This window comes from Cucurbita pepo, chromosome 1, assembly GCF_057944985.1.
Source record: "Cucurbita pepo subsp. pepo isolate OVF chromosome 1, ASM5794498v1, whole genome shotgun sequence".
Classification (NCBI taxonomy): Eukaryota; Viridiplantae; Streptophyta; class Magnoliopsida; order Cucurbitales; family Cucurbitaceae; genus Cucurbita; species Cucurbita pepo.
This window is the reverse complement of record NC_141798.1, coordinates 6,206,244-6,225,723: the sequence shown is the minus strand read 5'-3', so window position 1 is coordinate 6,225,723 and position 19,480 is coordinate 6,206,244. Positions and strand designations below refer to the sequence as shown.

Below are 19,480 nucleotides of genomic sequence, written 5' to 3'. Positions count from 1 at the left end.
AAATGATCATGGGTTTATAAGTGAGGAATACTAACTCCATTAGCATGAGGCCTTTTGGGAAACCCAAAACAAAGCCATGAGAGCTTATGCTCAAAGTGGACAATATCATACCATTGTCGAGAGTTGTGTTCGTCTAACAGTTAAAAGTTTGAGATTTTAATTAATACCACTCGAGTTTAGGGTATAAATTGATTTTTGCTCAATTAAATACGTTAAAATGCTTATAATTTAAGTTATATTCACATTTGTAATGTTTGGTTGCTTCTTTGGTAATATTTCATCGATTTTCTTACAATATAATGAATATGTTGATCCGTCTCTTAGGTTGATATTGAATCGATAAACACGTGAAAAATAGCGCAAAAAATGTTGACATACTTGAAAGATAGAGAAATTTAACGGTGCTATCTACTTAAAATCTTATATTTAGAATATTTGAAGGTCATATTATCGCTCATTCAAGATATAAAATAAATAATATGCATAACCGTCTCAAAGTCATTTATTAAAACTTTGTTGAAAAATAAATTCTAAATTGGAGTACTTTTTTATTTCTCTTTTATTTTTCTTTTTAAAAAAGAATTATATTATAATTTTGTTTATTTTGAATGATTATTTTTAAACAAAAATAATTTTATGTAAGTGATTTTGGGTTAGTTTCAATAAAATGAATTAAAACAAAATTGTAATTAAAAAAAAAAAAAAAAAAAAAAACATTCAGGCATTTACAAAAAATTGTTTATTTGAAAGTGCCTTTGGTGGTCTAAAAGATTGCCGTCCAAGTGAGAGAGGCAGCTGCGGCTTGGCCTGGTTGCCGCCTCAACCCATCCCCATTCCATCCCCAGCGAAAACTTGCTTCTTCACTTCCAAAATTTTTATCTGCGAATTTTTCTCTGAAATTAGGGTTTCAGTTTGTTAAATCCCTAATCATATCGTCTATGCTCGTGTTAATGATTCCGAAAATCACTTCCATGTTCCTTTCGAAGTACCGCTGCAACTACTGCAAGTTGAATTTCTTCCGCTTTTCTGCATTTTTCTCGATCAATCGGGCCCGTCATTGAGCCTTCAGTATTTCATCGTTCTTCTGAGGCCTCTGCCATTTTGGCGCCTTCAACTTTTGAGTGCTTTGGCTGCTTCATCTCGTCATCTCCGCATGGTTCAGGTATGTTAGTGTTATGAACACATATAGTGCATTTCAAATTCTGATAGCAGCTTGAATGTTGTAACTTGCATTCTTTAGTCGAAGTTTCCGATTTTTGTGATGAATGTACTGGGGATGTTTTGCAATGAACAGATAAGAGAAATATGGTGATGAAAAATAAATATTGAGTCAACATTGTTGTATCTGCTTTCAAACGGGATTAGGATTTCATGTCATCGCCATTCAATTTATATACCAGCTTTGAAATTTTGATGGCTATGTTCTTCATAAAGAGCTTTGTAATCAGAAGAATCATGATGGGTCTTTTGATATATGGCTACTTTTCTTATTTAGCTCATTTGTTTATAGTTTCTGATTCTTCATGAAGAGTGCATTTTCAATAATAAATTTCTGCTCCAAGCTCAACTTTGGAAGAAAAAGACCATGCAGATATTTTGCAACTGCCAATTCTGCGTTGTCTTCTTTCAACTATGCGGACGAGGACTGCTTTACTTCTGAACTTCCTGCTGCTACTAACTCTGATGTTGACTCTGACGAACAAAATTATTTTGGCAATGACGTTCAAGTTTCGAAACGCCTGAAAGCTGATGATCATGAAATGAAACTGATAAAATTGATACTTGGGAACCATGGGTTTAATCTTGGTTCGCATCCAAAACAATTGGAGATCGTAAGGATTTTGGATATTCTATTTGAGGAGAGTTCAGATGCACGACTTTGTCTTTACTACTTCAAATGGTCAGGATGTTTATCTGGATCTAATCGGTCGCTGGAGTCAATCTGTAGGATGATACATATTTTGGTTGCTGGGAATATGAATCATAGGGCAGTTGATTTAATGTCACATCTTGTTAAAAATTATGGTAGTAAAGAGGGCTTTTCAACTATATTGCTGAAACTTTTCTATGAAACACACCATGAAAGGAAGACTTTAGAAACCACATGTAGCATGCTGGTTGACTGTTACATCAAGGAAAGAATGGTAACGGCTGCTCTTATATTGATGGGTCAAATGAAGAGCTTCGACATATTTCCTTCTATATGGGTATACAAGGCGGTGATACAAGCTTTATTACAAACGAATCAGTCGGAGTCAGCCTGGGATCTTCTAGAAGAAATGCATAGGCAAGGTATAAGTTTAAATTATTCGATTAATCTATTTATTTATCATTATTGTGCAAAAGGTAATCTGAGCAGGGGGTGGAAAGTGCTTTTGGAGTTGAGGAAATTCGGATCCAAGCCTGATGCAGTTGATTACACAATTGTGATCAACTCACTATGCAAAATCTCTCTTTTAAAAGAAGCCACTGCCTTGTTGTTTAAAATGACTGCTTTTGGTGTTTCCCCTGATTCCGTTACGATGAGTTCTGTTATCGATGGTTATTGTAAACTAGGAAAGTTGGATATAGCTTGTAAAATATTGAAGTATTTTAGGCGTCCCTTAAATATTTTTATATACAATAGCTTTATAACGAAGTTATGTATGGAAGGAAACACGGTAAAAGCTTCTGAAGTTTTTCTTGAAATGTCTGAGGTGGGCTTAGTTCCTGACTGTGTTAGTTACACAACCATGATAGGAGGCTATTGTAAAGTGGGAAACATAAACAGAGCATTTTCTTACCTGGGGAAGATGTTAAAAAGTGGAATGCGACCTTCTGTTATCACGTATACTTTGTTCATCGATTACTTTTGCAAGTGTCGAGATGTGGAAATGGCTGAAGTTATGCTCCAAAAGATGATTATTGAGGGTTTAAAACCCGATGTTGTCACGTATAATATTTTGATGGATGGATATGGAAAGAAGGGCTACTTGCATAAGGCTTTTGAACTTCTCGATACGATGAGATCTACAAATCTTACGCCTGATGTTGTGACGTATAACACTCTCATTAATGGTCTCGTTACGCGAGGGTTTCTTCAAGAGGCAAAGGATATGTTAGATGAGCTCAACAGGAGGGGTTTCAATATAGATGTTGTCACATACACTAATATCATACATGGATATTCGAAAAGGGGAAACTTTGAGGAAGCTTTTCTTGTTTGGTTTCATATGACTGACAACTGTGTAAAGCCTGATGTTGTTACTTGCAGTGCTCTTCTTAGTGGGTATTGTCGAGAACGGCGTATAGACGAAGCAAATGCTCTATTTTGTAAAATGGTGGACATTGGGTTAAATCCAGACTTGATATTGTACAATACTCTAATTCATGGATTTTGCAGTGTTGGTAATGTGGATGAAGGTTGCAATTTGGTAAAGAAGATGATCGAAAACAGTATCCTTCCGAACAATGTTACTCATCGTGCACTTGTCCTCGGATTTCAGAAAAGGAAGGTTATCGATCCAATAGAGAGTGCCACTTCTAAGCTTCAAGAAATCTTGCTTGCATATGATCTGCAGATTGATGCCAATGGATATATCTAATCTTGGAGAAACAAGATGATCGCAGCATTTTGCATGTGGTAAGCTTCTCTTATACATATGCATTCTTTCTCCTATCCAATAAGTCATTAACTTAATCATAAGCACTAGCAGAATCTTCATTTCAGTTGAAGCCATACAGTTTCTAATTTATGTAGCTTTATGGTACTCATTTTCCAGGCCAGTCCCCTAAATCATATTATTCAAATATTTTGAATCAAGGATTTCTCGAGCATATCGAATGCTCCCGGTCCGAGTTTCTTGGGAAATTGGGGCGGAGAAGCAGCCCAAGGAGGCTGAATTTGGCAAGGTTTTCCGAGATTGAACCAGGTAACCTTGAAGAGTGTCTATGATACTACTTTGAGCTTACATGCTATAACTCATAAGCGAAATATCTAGTTTCAATGTGGCATGTTCCTTACCAGGTGTTGAAATTTTTTCTTATGGATGAGCTTAGAGTGTGCCAAGATGCAAGGAAGTCATGCCTACTCCATCTTTTGAATCGGAAATTCAGGTAAGCTTTCGACTCCGTTTATCTATAATTCCTATACAACTTTCGTACTTTAGGCTCTGTCTGATAACCATTTAGTTTTTTTATTTTTGAGAAGTAAGCTTATAAACACTAATTCTACCCCTTTTTTTACGAGTGTTGTCAAAATTAAAGTCGCGTTTTGAAAACAAAAAGGATTAGTTTTTCTAAAACTTATTTTGTTTTTAGAATTTGGTTAATGATTAAGAAATTGTGAGAAAATAAGCACAATTTTTTTGGGAATTTAGTTCACATTATTTTGCTTAAACAAACAATGATTTAACGTGTTGGACACGGGCAATCCTACCGACGAGGGCAGACGAAAATGACCATTGTGCCCCTCTTACCATGTAAAGTCTAGATGCTGGTTCTGGGTTTGATTTGGTAATGTTTCTTTCAATCCACACACATTGCGTTTCTTATGTTTTGTTTTTGTAATTAAAGAAATGAAAGTGTTCACTTGACCACAGAATATAATGTATGTATCTTCCTATGTTTGTTCTGTTCTCAGGAGGATCAGCATCGAGGGTTTCAAATTAAAAGTTCATTCTATTTCTAACCATCATCGTGATGAGTTGACCTACTGATGAACGCGAGTTATGCAAATAAATAATAAATGGCCTAGAGAGAATAGGTTCAAGTCATGACAATCGGATCATGGCCTTACCACTCGGTCTCCGATGGGCAGCGGGTTAAGTTATTCCAACCCAAGTTTATGGTAGGTTGTCGAATTCTTACACCAAGAATAGTTCAAGGAGAGCTGTCGAGTTGCATTATCTTTATCGTCTTATATGGTGAGATGATTTGCACAACTTACGTTTCTTTCTTTCTTTATAGGTTGAAATCAGTATTTGGGCTAGTTTACGTGAGTTATCTCTTAAAACAATGACGTGACCTTCCAATATTGTGAGCTTGTGAAATTTGTAGTATATTCAATATCATAATCGCTTCTTTACTCTTTCAACTTTACTACATCGAGTTGTATCAAAATCTTGAAAATGTCGTGCTCTTCACTGTTTGAGTTAACTCGCTAATTTATTTGTTTAATCCTAGGAAAGCAATTAGGAAAATTTAAGGATTATTGGTAACCATTTAATTTTTAAAATTATATTTGTTCTTTTTTTGTAACTGCATTTTTTTTTCTCGATAAATCTTTGAATTTTTATCTAAATTTTAAAAATAAAATAAAAAATAAATAGGTGAGAACAGTTCTTATAAACTTAATTTTTAAAAAAGTAAATGGTTGTCTAGTTATTTTGTATTTGATAGTTTTTTTAATTATCTTAAAAATGTTTTTAACTCGTGGAATATAGTAATTTTAATAGGTAATAAGTCATTCAATTTTTTGCAATTTAATGTATTTTATAATTTTGTATTATCATTAATTACACTAACGGAAACGGACAGATATGGACTTTCTATTCTTTCTACAGGTCGCTCGTGTTTATATTTTATACATTTGGAGAGCTTTGTGCATATTTTGAGAATACCGGTGGTTGGGAACCCGACGCGAACCGGGAAGTGACTTTGTATGCAGAATTCTACCGAGTCCTAGGGATTCTCAATTCGTGCGAGCTTCTTAGGGCATTGATTTTCAGGTTTCATCTTCGTCTTTGTTTGTGAATTCGTTGAGTTCTTTCAATTTCGATTATATAGAAACAAGAAGCTCTAAATTTGAGTTGTATTAGAGGGAGATCGGTCGAGAATCGAGATGACTCCTGTTTGTCCCTCCGTGAAATCTGCTCGTCCCGACGGCGCTTCTTCACGGAAGCAACAAGGGGAATCTGTTTGTCCGTTTGCGAAATCCGGCTGTTCCGATGATGCTTCTTCAAGAAAGCCGCAATCGGAGGCTGCTTGCCCGTTTTCGAAATCCGCTTGTTCGGACGATGCTTCGTTGACGAAGAGTCCGGTTGAGGGGGAGAAAGGTGGGGCCGATGCTGCCAGTGCCGGTGGCAAGTGTCCATTCGGATATGATTCTCAAACTTTCAAGATTGGCCCTCTGAGCTGTATGATTTGTCAGGCACTTCTCTTTGAATGCAGCAGATGTGTCCCCTGTTCTCACATTTTTTGCAAGTAATTAATCAGCTTTGGTGTTTCTTATCTTCGTTTTGTTTTTCTTTTCGAGATTCCTTCGGTCAATTGTTTGATTGTTTCTTCTTGAATTGAACTAGAGCATGTATATCGCGTTTTAATGACTGTCCCCTGTGTGGAGCTGACATTGAGAAGATTGAAGCAGACGCGAATCTGCAAGCTACGGTTGATCGCTTCATTGAAGGTCATGCGAGAATCAAGAGACCCCAGGTGAACTCAGACAAAGAGAATGAGGAAGTTAGTGAAAGTAAAGTAGTAATTTATGAAGACTCATCCATGGAGAGAGGTGCTTTCTTGATCCAACAAGCCATGAGGGTAATATTCCTTGTTCATTTCTTCCTGCTTCGTTTTTTGCTTGTGATATAAATGTATGTTTGAATATCTCACTGCAATCAATTGGATGTTGCTTCTTTTATTTGAACGATCTAGTCAGTGAGTGGTGTGAGCTTCATTTTTATAGGGGTTGTCTGAAAATATTTGATTGAAGAGCGTAAGGATCATTTATCCAAATACCATTTACAGAAAATATTTTGAAAATAAGTAGCTTCATCTGTAAGAACACACAAAAAGAAAGCAAGAAAAAACAACTTTTTGGAAACAGTTATCCAAATACCATTTACAGAAAATAAACATCCCTTTAGTTTTTGTTTTTGAAAGTTTTACAATCTGGTTTTTAATCGCAGGCATTTCGTGCCCAGAATATTGAAAGTGCCAAATCCAGGCTCACTGTCTGTGTTGAAGATATTCGAGATCAGTTAGAAAGAATGGGCAATTCATCCGAATTGTGCTCACAGCTTGGAGCGGTTCTCGGCACACTTGGCGATTGTTGGTATGTTGGTTCTCTTCTCTCTTTTACGACGGGGCATATAGTTTCTTAAAGTGCAGCTTTCCTTGAATAAACTCTTAGGTGGTGTGGTTTTAAATGAGACGTATCTCTAAGAGTCTCCTACCTATTATTTTGTTAGCAATACAATTTAATTTAGTTAGTTATCAATGAATCTTGGGGGGATGCATGGGAGATTGAACGGTATATTGGTAGTTAAGCATACAACAAGCTGACTTTACTCGGGATTTTTACATCGGATTGTATGCGTAGGTAACCATGGGCCCCATGGCTAACTAAAACTTTTTTCAGGCAGTCAGATTCTGAAGTTATCATTCTAATGAACAACTAACACTTGTACTATTGTGAAATCCTGATGTGAATATTCCATTGAAAATAACCATATGGATATTATGTGGCCGCCAATTTTTAAGCTACTAAAACAATACTTATAAATCCTGATGTAAATTTCTGTTGTTTTATCCTATTTTACAGTCGAGCAGCTGGAGATGCTAGTTCTGCAATCATTCACTTTGAAGAAAGTGTAGAGTTTCTCTCAAAGCTGCCTGAAAAGACTCGCGAGGTTCTTTATTCGAAACTTTTGAGTCAACATTGTGAATTACTGCTTGCTTTTGAGATGCTTAGTAACCCTTGTTTCTCCCTTCAGATTATTCAGACACTTTCTGTATCACTAAACAAAATTGGTGATCTAAAGTATTATGAAGGAGACCTCCAAGCTGCAAGATCTTATTATCTCCGGTCTCTTAATGTTCGTCAAGATTGGAGCAAGCATCATCCAGATGATCCAGCTCAGGTTTGTGATTGTTAATTTCTAGAGGTTACCTGGTTAAATAAACCTCTTTCCAAGAAAGAGTAGAAGAACTAAATCAATCATTCATTGTTATTAGCGAAATCCCAATACGTTTTCTCTTCGGATTAGAATTTTCCAGAATGAATGGCTATTTTGGTGAACTCAATGTAGTCTAGGTAATTAGTTGGTTCAGTATTCTGCAAGTACTTATGATTGACAATTTCTAGAATCCAAGAACTGGTGAGTTCTAGAAAGAGATGGCTGCAGGTTTGAGACGGGTATTTCGAAGTTTATGAAAAATGTGGGATAGGATGTCTAGTCTAGGTGACACCGTTCGTATCGTGCCTTACAAAGACTTCGGTTGTGGATTTTATTGTTGCATTAACATACATTTTTTTAAAAAATACAGCACGAGTTTCTCATATTTCTGAAATGGACCTTATTGCTTGCTACAGATCCTAGATGTGGCTGTTTCACTTGCAAAAGTTGCAGATGTAGACAGCGGTCTAGGAAATGAAGATATGGCAGCTGATAGATTTCAGGAAGGCATAAAGTTATTGGAATCATTAACACTGAATTCTGAGAATCCTGGTCTTGAACAGCGAGTAAGACTTTAGATTCTTTGCTTGCTTCTTACACTTAATAGTGTTCATATCCATCAAATGTATGATGAACTTTCATATTTTACTGGCAGCGTCTATCTGTTTTGAAGTTCCTTGAAGGTCAGTTTGCCGAGCGACAAAAGCCTACTCGATCCAGTTGCTAGAGATCATCGTTCCAATCTTAGTTAAGCAAATAAGCTCCTTTTAGCCGAGCAACAGGGAAGGTTGCGAGCGCCCGTCTCGAATGCTCTTATCGTGTTTTCTTCAGGGTATAGTACAGAAGCATCCATAACCGATGTCGCTTTATTCACATAGGCATGAATCGACCTGGTAGTTGTGTGAAGCCGTGGCCTTTTAAATCTGTCTGCTGGTCAGGTCTCTTGTGTATAATGTTTCTCTTGCCACCGCATAATTTCCTTCGGATTGAGCCGACCTCCGTTACGGTCGTTACCCCCACGCACTTCTACAGTGAACTTTTTAGCTAAGGTGCATCTCTAAAACAAATTGGAAGTTAATTAGTTCAGGGTTTATATTGTAGATTTCGCCCATTCTTTGTCATTCCATTCCCTTTTGCTGGTAGATGAGTTTCTTGGGGAAGATGATTGGATTGTTGGGTATGCAATAAATATTGAAAATGGTGATGAGACGGCTTACTACAATGATTTATACAGGGAAAATATGAGTAACTTGTAAGCTTCAAAGTACATAGTCTTTAATAAATAATATTTAAGAATTATTAAATAAAATAAGTTAAAGTTATGAACTTTTAAATTCGTATTTATTTGGTGTACCAACTTTTAAAAGTATAAATTTAATTACGAGTTTTTATGTTTATTTGATCTCTAAACTTTTAAAAATACCTAGTTGTGATTTTGAAATTTTATTAAATTTTATAAATTTATTGAACATACAATTTTAAAAAGCATTAGACATAAATTTTAATACAAAAAAGTTAAATTACAAATTTATTCTATAAATTTTGAATTTTGCATTTAAATTTTAATTTACAAACAATCAAAGATTAATGATGATTATAATTATTTTATCAACGGAGCTAAAATTAATTAAAATAATTTATTAATTAAATTATTTATGAATTTTTAAGATCATGTCTTTCCAACATTAAAATGTGTTTTAACAAATATTTTAATTTTAAAGATTTTTTAAAGTGGAAGAATTAGAGTCTAGACATAATTTATTTGTTTTTTAGTCAAAATATACAAACTATAAAAAAAAATATATTAAAATTGTAGGGACAAAATGAAATAAATACAAAACTAGAATTTAAAATACTAAAATTATTTTAATTCATCTATCTTTCTTTGTGTATATATATATATATATATATATATATATATATTATGCGCTTTTTAATAATTAAAGTCACGTACCTAATTTATATTTAAGTGGTAGGATATATTTATTTTAAACTTTTTAAGTGATGGATAAATTAAGAAAGAGAGTCAAATCATGAAGAAAAAAGAAAGAAAAAGAAAAAGAAAAAGAAAAAAAAGGAAAAATAATATATCTTATTATTTGTTGTTTTCTATTTTATCCACCAACTACTCCACTAAACTCAGCACGAGGGGATTTCTTGACTATAAAATGGAAAATGGAAAAGGGAACAAAAATAATAAACAATAAAGAAAATGGAACACAAGGTGAGGTTCCTCGCCATTAAAGCCAAATTTTTCATGGTGCCCAGCTCCGAATTACAGAGGCTTTAGGTTTCAGTGGGCATCCTCTTCATTTCTCCGCCAGAAAAGCCATCTGGCGAGCGAGGATCTACGGCGGGCATGGACTGAATTGGTAGGGTTGTTTATCGAAATTTGTCCGCGGTTTTTTCTCATTCGACTAGCATAAGATCTGAATTAGCTCCCTAGGTTTTTTCAGGCACCTGCATTAAAATTCGGTCTGAATGATCGATTTTTCTCTGTTTCGTTGTTTGATTGTTGAATTGAAGGCCATTTTGGATTCCCTAGAATTTTGATTTACGTGCGCTTGTTGGTTGATCCGATCCCTCGCGTAATTGCGTAGGTAATTGTAAGGTTTCATTATTTGAATGAATGGATTTTTAGTTCAGTTGGAATTCAGGAGAGTCGGATTGCCATATACAGCTCATTTGTTGTTCGTTTGAAAAGAAAAATTATTCCCTCCATCTTCCTTCTCGTACTCATCCTTGGTGTATAGAAGACATTGAGTGCGGGGCTCGGATGTGCGTGTTTCTCGCGGTGCTTGTTAGTTCATATATTCGGGCGGAATTGTGTAGATATGCAGCAGAGTGAGGGCCTCTCTAGCAATAGTTATGAAAATGATATTTCTTCGTCGTCTTTGAGGCTGACAACGCCTCAGAAGTCTATTAGGCGATTGGGGCTGTGCTCGCAAATAGCAACTGGCGGACAACACTCCTCGCCTATCGTCTTCCCAGAGAAGCGCAGCAAGGCCAAGTCTTCATCCAGGCGAGGGAGTGAGATTAATTCCTCTATCCCCAAGTTCACCATGACCTCCTGTGATGATCTCGACAAGCCGAAGAGCTTCGAACACAGGATTGACATAGGTGGAGGAGATGAAAAGTCGGATTTATTGGGCTATACGGTATTCTCGGGTAAGCTAGTTTTGGATAAGAGAAAGAATTCGGACAAGAATACTTCTGTTGACACTGGTGTAGCCAATCAAGAAGGTTTTGATGCTAAACTTACTAGCACGGCCTTGGTATGGGGTTCTCACATGCTACGTCTGGAGGATGTCATTTCAGTAAGCTTTCTTTACATCTCACCAAAACACAAGGCCCAAGATTTTCTGTTAGACGTATTGATGAATTGATGATACTATGACAGGTCTCGTACAATGTTGATCTCAGGCATTTTACAATTCATTCATATCCACTGCAGAAAGGTCCTCGTGGTCTTTCTTGTTTTGTGAAGGCCAGGAGAAAGCAAATAGATTATCGCTTTTTGGCTTCCAGCGTTGAAGAGGCAGTTCAGTGGGTTGGTGGTTTTGCAGATCAGCACTGCTATGTAAACTGTTTACCTCACCCCTTACTGTCATCAAAGAGGCAGGCATCTTCAGAATTAATTCCGGTTGATATACCTCCTGAATTACTTTTCAAATGCAAGAATCCACCAAAGATGCTTGTGATATTAAATCCACGCTCTGGACGGGGTCGGTCAACTAAAGTTTTTCACGGGATTGTTGAACCAATATTTAAGGTATGGTTTATCCATGCACTAAAGTTGAATATCAAGCACTCTGTTTCCATTCAACTAGATTTTCCCCTAAGCTAATATCCAACAAATAACCATGGAGTACAAGGCTTTTAATGACCTTTTGTATTAAGATTTACTGATATAGTGTAAAGTCAAGATGGAAGTTGACATTTCTACTCTTGATTGAAGTTGAAAATTTGGATCTTTTCTGTCCCTGGGTGAATTGATTTGGTAATTTTACCGTGGATTATAAAGACTTGCAATCTTTTGCTTATTATTTATTTACTTATTTTGCAAAACTTAACAGCTTGCAGGGTTCAGATTGGAGGTGGTTAAAACGACATCTGCAGGCCATGCTAGGAAGCTCGCATCTAGTGTTGACATAAGCAGTTGCCCTGACGGTATTTCTATTTGATGTGTTCTATTATGATAAACAGATGTTATTTCTTTTTTATGTATATATCTGATTATCTTTTCCCTCTTTAAATAATGAACCTACCCCTTCAATTTTCAGGAATTATTTGTGTGGGAGGTGATGGGGTTATTAATGAGGTTAGCCACATCTATTTTTATTTCTAATACTTCTCTATGGGTATTTGTTGGCGCTCTTTCGTGTAATTGTGTAGTTTTGAGTTGTCCCCTTTTGTTTCAGCCCTTGATTTTTGTGAGGCATCTTTTGTTTCTCTCTTTCATTTCTTTCATAAAAAGTTAGTTGCTATTTTTTTTTTTTTAAAAAAAAAAAACAATTGCTTTATTTTAGTTTTTGGCTTTGTATTTTTTGTATTTATTAGGTTAAATTACAATTATTAGGTTAAATTACAAGTTTAGTTATGCACTTTGAGATTTTTGTCTATTTGTTTCATGTATTTTCAAAAGTGTCTAGTAGGTTCCTAAGCTTTCAATTTTGTGTCTAATAAGTCTTTGAACTTTCAATGGTCCTTGAAAACTCAAATTCTTTTTAAAAATTAATTGAGCTATCACATATAAATTTGAATTTTATGCCTTATAGAATTCTAAAATTTCCATTTTATATCCGTTGATCTATAAATTTGTAATTATTTATAGTTCAGGACTAAATAGACATAAATCTTCTCAAAATTCAGAGACTACATTTGTAATTTAACCTATTTCTTAAATGGTATACTAAGAAATATAAATCACATCAACCTTGGTGGCTATGCAGGTTTTGAATGGTCTATTAAGTAGAGACAACCAGAAGGAAGGAATTTCTATTCCAATTGGAATAATTCCTGCAGGTTCTGATAACTCGTTAGTTTGGACTGTTCTTGGAGTTAGAGATCCAATTTCCGCTGCAATGGCTATTGTGAAGGTGAAATTTTTTTTCTGGTCTACTTAGGACGTTTATAAAGTTAATACTGTGAACAATCTTTTATGTAAAAAAGAAGTTATACCATGAACAAAAAGATTTCTTGCACTTTTTTGTTGTATTCCTGGAGATAAATGAAAAAGCTTTCATGACTAGGAACCTGGTTACAATGCAGTATTTGTCTAGATTTGTTGTTTATAAGATTTCTATGCTTTTTGGAAGATTTACTCCTTTGATATTTCCTTGTTGTATTTACTTTTCTAATTAAGGTCTGTTCTTGCAAAGGTAAATATCGGGGTTTATGTTTAGTGTCCCAGGAAAAAAACGTAGATGAGAATATACTTATGTGGAAGTAATATTATTCACCTCCTATATGAACGTATGTGTAATTCCCGTAACAAAAAGTCAATTGCATAATGATGTTACTGCTAGATATCTGCTTGTACATTCATGCTTGTGTGCAAGCACAGCTCATCACACCATGTCTGCATACTACCTAACTTTTTTTTTTAATAAACTCCACATTGGTAAATATTATATAGACACTGCTCTGACCATTCCTTACTACCTTCATTTTGATTCTTTCAAGATTAGTTTTATTAGCTATATTTCTCTCACTCATGCTGTGGTATTTTTTTTAATTCATAGGGTGGTCTTACTGCAACCGATGTTTTTGCTGTTGAATGGATCAAATCAGGTGTTATCCATTTTGGGTTGACAGTCTCATATTATGGATTTGTCAGTGATGGTAAGTAATGATACAGGAGTTCATTTTATCTTTAAGATTATTGTTCTGAACCATTGTCGAATGCACTCAAGGGTGAGATGAATGAGGGCCTCTCTTTGTTAGTGTTCATGGAGGTTGTTCTTTCCCCTTATGCCTTAGCTATCAGTTTTTATACTTTCTACATTTAAAATCGTCTACCATACATTGCATGATATCATTCGTTGTTCTCTTGTCAATTCACAGCTGTGATGTAAATTCATTCCCCCTCTCTCTCTCTCTCTGAGTTGATTAAAATTTCAAAAGTATTTTGCAAGAATGAAAGGTGAAATACTAAACAAAAAAACAACATAGATTAGATGTAACCTTTGTAAGCTTGATTTTAAGAAATAAAAAAATTAGAAACAAAATAATGGGGCCTACTTTCTTTTTGCTATCAAGTCATCATTGTTGGAAATACCTTGTTCTTCTTCTTGGGGGGCAATCCTCTCCTCGTGATTTTTGGCAGCCAGCGGTAGATAAGTTTGAATGAATTATTTGTTACTTGAGGCTTCAGAAATATTTTTCTACTATTGGTAGATAAGTTTGTGGTGAGTGTTAAGCTGCAGATGGCTTTTGAACAGGCTGGCCAGCCTTCACTTGGATATCTTACACCAACTTTTGTAGACGTCACGTTACTTTTCTTTTCCTTATAGGAAACTAATTTCCATTGACTACTTTGTCTTATTGATGAAATGGATTTTGTTTCCATCAAAAAAATGATGTGAATTTGGCCATTTGTTACAGTGTTGGAACTTTCTGAAAGGTATCAGAAGCGATTTGGTCCTCTACGTTACTTTGTTGCGGGAATCCTCAAATTCTTATGCTTACCGAAGTATAGTTTTGAAGTGGAATACCTTCCTGCATCATTAGAGGATGATGGAAAATTCTCTGCTGAGCGTGAAGTCGTAGACATGTCAGATTTATACACAGATATAATGAGGAGATCAATCAAAGATGGCATCCCCAGGGCCTCTAGTTTATCAAGCATTGATTCAATAATGACTCCTAGTCGAATGTCTGGTGGAGACTTGGATACAACCTGTAGTAGCACTCGTGCTAGCACTGAACCATCCGAGTATGTGCGTGGTCTTGATCCTAAATCCAAGCGCCTTTCATCAGGAAGGAGCAATGTAACAGCAGAGCCCGAAGTTATTCATCCACAGCCACCCTTTTCAGCTACTCCCAACTGGCCAAGAACCAGGTCAAAGTCCAGAACAGACAAGGGATGGACTGGTTTGATAACCACACAAGATACCACTAGATGTTCTTGGGGCAGTGTAAATAATGACAGAGAGGATATATCTTCAACACTGTCTGATCCGGGTCCGATTTGGGATGCAGAACCAAAGTGGGATACTGAGTCTAATTGGGTCGTCGAACATCCAATTGAATTGCCAGGTCCAACAAATGATGCAGAAGAAGGTCCAACAGAGCAAGTTGTGCGTGTGGTTGAAGATAAATGGATCACTAAGAAGGGGAAATTTCTTGGAATCATAGTTTGCAACCATGCTTGTAGAACTGTTCAGAGTTCTCAAGTAGTGGCCCCAAGATCTGAGCATGATGACAACACTCTTGACTTGCTTTTGGTTCATGGGAGTGGACGACTTAGGCTGTTGCGATTTTTTTTGCTGCTTCAGATCGGTCGACATCTTTCACTGCCATTCGTTGAATACGTCAAGGTATGTTACTCTACATTCCCATTTAGCCTTGCATTTCCAGGCTGCAATTAGGATTCTGTAAAAGGGTGAAAGTTATTGTAAAGTTGCAAGCGACATGAGCTAAAACATTGTTTGTTCACAATACAGGTGAAATCGGTGAAGATTAAACCTGGTAAGCATTCACGCAGTGGGTGCGGCATTGATGGTGAGCTTTTACCCCTCACTGGCCAAGTCGTTTCGTCTTTGCTTCCAGAACAATGCAGACTTATTGGTCGATTTCCCGGCCATCACGTATAACCAAGTAATCCTCTTATCTGAAATATTTTGATATGCCACTGACTGATCATAGAGTTCCCGTTAACTGAGTCGTTTTTCGTCATGTGGTTGTGTAACATGCAGCTCAATCCTTTATAGCATAATAGAGAATCTTTGTGCATTATTTCCTACCCATTCCCATCTCACAGTTCTGTTCTTCCTTCGAACAAATTGAGGTCTCTGTAAATCTTTTGTTCAGAAAACACGTCGGGTCGCCTTTTGCCCTGCAGTTCTATCCCCTCTTGAATTCCCCTGTTGTGTATTTTTTACCCCCATCATGTCTGTTCATTGTACAAGCGTGACAAGCTTCACACTCAGCTCCCCGATCCACTCGATTTAGTTCTATTTACATTCTTCACAAGTTTTCTGGAGATACTTATATTGTATATACGTGATTGTGAACTTTTTTGGTCTGCCCTTCTCTCCTACTTTCCAGCCCTACCCCTTCGATGTTCTAGTTATGTCTATATCAATCCTAGTGAGTTCCTAATTAGTTATTAGCGATTGAAAATGTCGAGTAGCGTGTCGATGAACTAGTTTGAAATATAGTTGACATATTTCTTGGTAGATCTGTATGGTTAATATCATTTGTTCAGCTGGTTTCTGGTTGATTAATATTATGTGGACTTGAAAGGCTTTGATCAAGAGTTTGAATATTTTCACTTCAGCTTGAATCTGTGCCTAATAACATTAATGGCAGAATCATAGAATCATTGACATTAAGCATCCATTGATCTGAATTATGACGACTCATATATATTTATTAAATTAAAATTTCTAAACTTATTTTAAAATTAATTGATGATTAGATATTAATGTGATTTTTATGTCTATAAACTTTTAATTTAATTTAAAGATTAAATAACTATAAATTAATTTTTATAATTCATGGATTAAATTTATAGTTCATATTTTTTAATGGTTTAATGTTTTTTTTTTTAAGGAAGGGAAATTGTAGATAGCTATGTTTTTAGTTTTAAATATCCTAAATATAGCCAATTGAATCTTTTAGAAACATATTATTATTATTATTGATTTAAAAAAAAATTAATCGAAAATCCTAATTTCGGACGACTTGTCGTAACGTTGAAATGGAGTACGACAGCGCGATAACCACACGTTCAACATAAGCGCGAGATAAGGATGGACACGTGGCGCGTTTATATTCTCTTGTTCCAGATAAGAAGGAAAAAATAAAAAAATATATATTCTCATTTCTATTTTCCTTTTCCTTGAAAAAAAAAAAGAAAAAGAAAAAGAAAAAGAAAAATAGGAACAAAATCAAATTGGCTCTTCAGGAATTGAAAAATATCGTAAGGGCTGTGCGGACAGTGCCATTAAATTAATATAATAAAATGAAAGGATGAGGAAATTTCTGTTCATATTAAAATTTAAAATTCTCAATAATATATTAACTCCTTCCCTCTTCCGCGAAAGTCTCCACCGGCGACACAGAGATGATCACTATGGCGAACAGTATCGGCGTGATACCAACGCCGGCGCCCATGGCCACTCGTCCTGCCTGTTCTATGACGGTATTCTCTAGTACTGATTTCAAATCGTCCTATTCCCCGTCCGTGAGTTCTCTATCGTCAGTTGTTGTTAATCCTTTCAACTGCTCGATTACAAGAGGGAGAAGATTCTTCAGCGAAGTTACAGTTAAATCAGATTCCGGTACTTTGTCTTCAGCTGCTGCTGTTTCGGCGGCGACGACGTCATTGTCGGAGGATGAGACGGATGAAGCGGCTGCCGCTAGAATTGGAGCCAGAGTTAGGGTTAAGGTGCCTTTGAAGGTGTATCATGTTGCTAAGTTACCGGAGGCGGATCTTGAGGGGATGGAAGGAGTGCTGAAGGATTATGTACGTGTTTGGAAGGGGAAGCGTGTATCTGCTAATCTTCCGTATAAGGTGGAGTTTGTTGTTCCAGTCGAAGGCCGTCCACCGGTCAAATTCGTAGCTCATCTTAAGGAGGAAGAATTTGAATACGTTTAATCAGGCTTGTTATTCCTAATCTTCTTTACTCTAATGAATCACTAGGCCAAGGCAATTATTGTTTTTTGGATCTCAATATTAATACAAAGCTCCCTTGTGCAGTATTATTACCAACCTTTAAGGTTTGATCTTCTTCTATAGTTCATCTACACCATTTAATCTTTACCTTTGTAATGTAGAAAATTGCTCGAGTGTTCTTCTTTTGAGCTAATTAAATCTCTCGATTATCGATGTGGCTCTGTAAAATAATTGAACCAAGACAGGAGGTAAATGTAGTCACGAATCAAATGGATTCAAAATTGGTTACTCTTGTATGGCTGTTGTGTTTTATCTTCTACTGGGAGGGAGGATGGGGATTTGAGGTGGTTGGTATCGAGCAATGCCCGTGAGCTTGCCTTCCATTGTGAAGATAAATGCTTGCTTCTTGTGACTTGCCGCAGTTTATATTTGCTTTGTGTGAGAAATTTCTGTTTGTCCAAAATATCTAACATTCTTTAATCATGTTTGTACGAAATAATCCTCCATTTGTAAAGAATTACTGATGAGGTGAAGAATTATTGGGAGAAAATATGAAGCCTGGTTCGAGATGATTATTGAGGAGTATGGACTTGAGGTATGTAGTACCCATTTGATGGATCATACTTGGTTATTGCTTAATATGATCTTTTGATAATTGTTACAGCCACTTCTTGTGTGTTCTGGTTTTGGTGGTTGGTTGATTAGGTATGTCTAAGTTGGGTTGGTCCAAATTGTACTGATTTTATGAAGAGTTTCTCACAAAGCCAATTGAATTGTATGGAAGCATAGCCTCATCTTTACATCATACGTACATTTAATTGTAAGAATTCAATTGGTTCTAATCATCTGGTTGATTTGGCTTCAGATCGTCTACATGTCTAAAGGCCACATGAGATCCATACAGCATATTCTTGATTTACTTTGATGTAGGATATTAAAATAGTCCATTACATCCTCAATTAAGGGGAATATATTGTACACCAAGTCTTGTACTGTTCTTGAGTTTCTGAAGAAGCTTGCTAAGTTCTAGATTTAGAGGTCAATACATTGAACTTCTTCTAAACCCATGTGTTTAACCACCTGTTATTCATGAAGAAACTACCTATTCATGAAGATGATCCGAAGTAAAAATATGTTAAGGGCGAAGATGGAGGGATGGAAACCTAATATGAAATAGAAGGTTATTTGTCCTTTGAAGTTTGTAACCTTTCGCTTGTTGCTAGTTTGAAGTTCTTCATGATGACCTATGTCTTAGCTCAAAAGTTTATTTGTTGTGTGAGATCCCACATCGGTTGGAGAGGGGAACTAAACATTCCTTATGAGGGTGTGGAAACCTTTCCCTAGTGGATGTGTTTTAAAACCTTGAGGGAAAGCTCGGAAGAAAAGCCCAAAGAGGACAATATCCGTTAGCGGTGGGCTTGGGCTTGGGCTGTTACATGTTGAGACTGTACAATAATCAATTAATTGTTTGTTCATTGAAAGCTCCAATTGTATATTTTCTTAGTGGAATGTGTGCAAAACATTATATATTTTTGCATGCTTTGAATGCATTGCATTTGAAAAGTGATCGTTAAATCTCTACGAGCAAGAAGGGTAGCATCTAATAAATTTTCGTGAAATTCAATGAGAAGTTTCATCTTTGTTGCGTGAAGTATCAATTGTTCAATTCTAGTGTAGCCTTTGGTCACTGCTTTACTTGAACAGGTTCTGTTATGTAATTTGTATGTATGTGTCTTTGAGTTCTAAAGAGTAGCCTTTGGTC

General features: G+C 36.0%; 4 protein-coding genes across 21 annotated transcripts; all 4 read left to right on the top strand.

Annotated features, from left to right (window-relative positions):
• Positions 1 to 761: 761 nt before the first annotated feature.
• LOC147793809 (Pentatricopeptide repeat (PPR) superfamily protein) lies at positions 762 to 5,683 on the top strand. Of its 16 annotated transcripts, none has more exons than XM_087127297.1 (7): positions 762 to 1,162; positions 1,511 to 3,622; positions 3,762 to 3,911; positions 4,007 to 4,095; positions 4,622 to 4,828; positions 4,948 to 4,975; positions 5,544 to 5,682. In XM_087127297.1, exon 2 carries the CDS (start codon positions 1,524 to 1,526, stop codon positions 3,582 to 3,584), a length of 2,061 nt encoding a protein of 686 aa, XP_086983423.1. In that variant the 5' UTR covers positions 762 to 1,162; positions 1,511 to 1,523; the 3' UTR covers positions 3,585 to 3,622; positions 3,762 to 3,911; positions 4,007 to 4,095; positions 4,622 to 4,828; positions 4,948 to 4,975; positions 5,544 to 5,682. The 16 variants fall into 16 exon arrangements, with proteins under 16 accessions (XP_086983423.1, XP_086983416.1, XP_086983419.1 ...); XM_087127290.1 differs by having other exon boundaries at positions 4,948 to 5,016; positions 5,544 to 5,676; XM_087127293.1 differs by having other exon boundaries at positions 4,948 to 5,016; positions 5,518 to 5,637.
• LOC111799823 (protein NCA1) lies at positions 5,570 to 9,123 on the top strand. Its single transcript, XM_087127451.1, has 8 exons — positions 5,570 to 5,708; positions 5,799 to 6,183; positions 6,282 to 6,516; positions 6,885 to 7,030; positions 7,520 to 7,607; positions 7,692 to 7,838; positions 8,291 to 8,440; positions 8,530 to 9,123. The coding sequence occupies exons 2-8, from the start codon at positions 5,822 to 5,824 to the stop codon at positions 8,599 to 8,601; spliced, it is 1,200 nt and encodes a 399-aa protein (XP_086983577.1). The 5' UTR covers positions 5,570 to 5,708; positions 5,799 to 5,821; the 3' UTR covers positions 8,602 to 9,123.
• Positions 9,124 to 10,063: 940 nt separating this feature from the next.
• LOC111800310 (sphingoid long-chain bases kinase 1) lies at positions 10,064 to 16,376 on the top strand. 3 transcript variants are annotated; one of them, XM_023683951.2, is made up of 9 exons: positions 10,064 to 10,246; positions 10,331 to 11,191; positions 11,275 to 11,646; positions 11,951 to 12,044; positions 12,158 to 12,195; positions 12,827 to 12,973; positions 13,619 to 13,718; positions 14,481 to 15,415; positions 15,542 to 16,376. In XM_023683951.2, exons 2-9 carry the CDS (start codon positions 10,709 to 10,711, stop codon positions 15,689 to 15,691), a joined length of 2,319 nt encoding a protein of 772 aa, XP_023539719.2. In that variant the 5' UTR covers positions 10,064 to 10,246; positions 10,331 to 10,708; the 3' UTR covers positions 15,692 to 16,376. The 3 variants fall into 3 exon arrangements, with proteins under 3 accessions (XP_023539719.2, XP_023539728.2, XP_023539710.2); XM_023683960.2 differs by having other exon boundaries at positions 10,064 to 11,191; positions 15,542 to 15,695; positions 15,794 to 16,376; XM_023683942.2 differs by having other exon boundaries at positions 10,064 to 11,191.
• Positions 16,377 to 17,083: 707 nt separating this feature from the next.
• LOC111807839 (uncharacterized) lies at positions 17,084 to 17,814 on the top strand. The gene has a single exon (XM_023693722.2). It carries the CDS (start codon positions 17,167 to 17,169, stop codon positions 17,698 to 17,700), a length of 534 nt encoding a protein of 177 aa, XP_023549490.2. The 5' UTR covers positions 17,084 to 17,166; the 3' UTR covers positions 17,701 to 17,814.
• Positions 17,815 to 19,480: the final 1,666 nt, after the last annotated feature.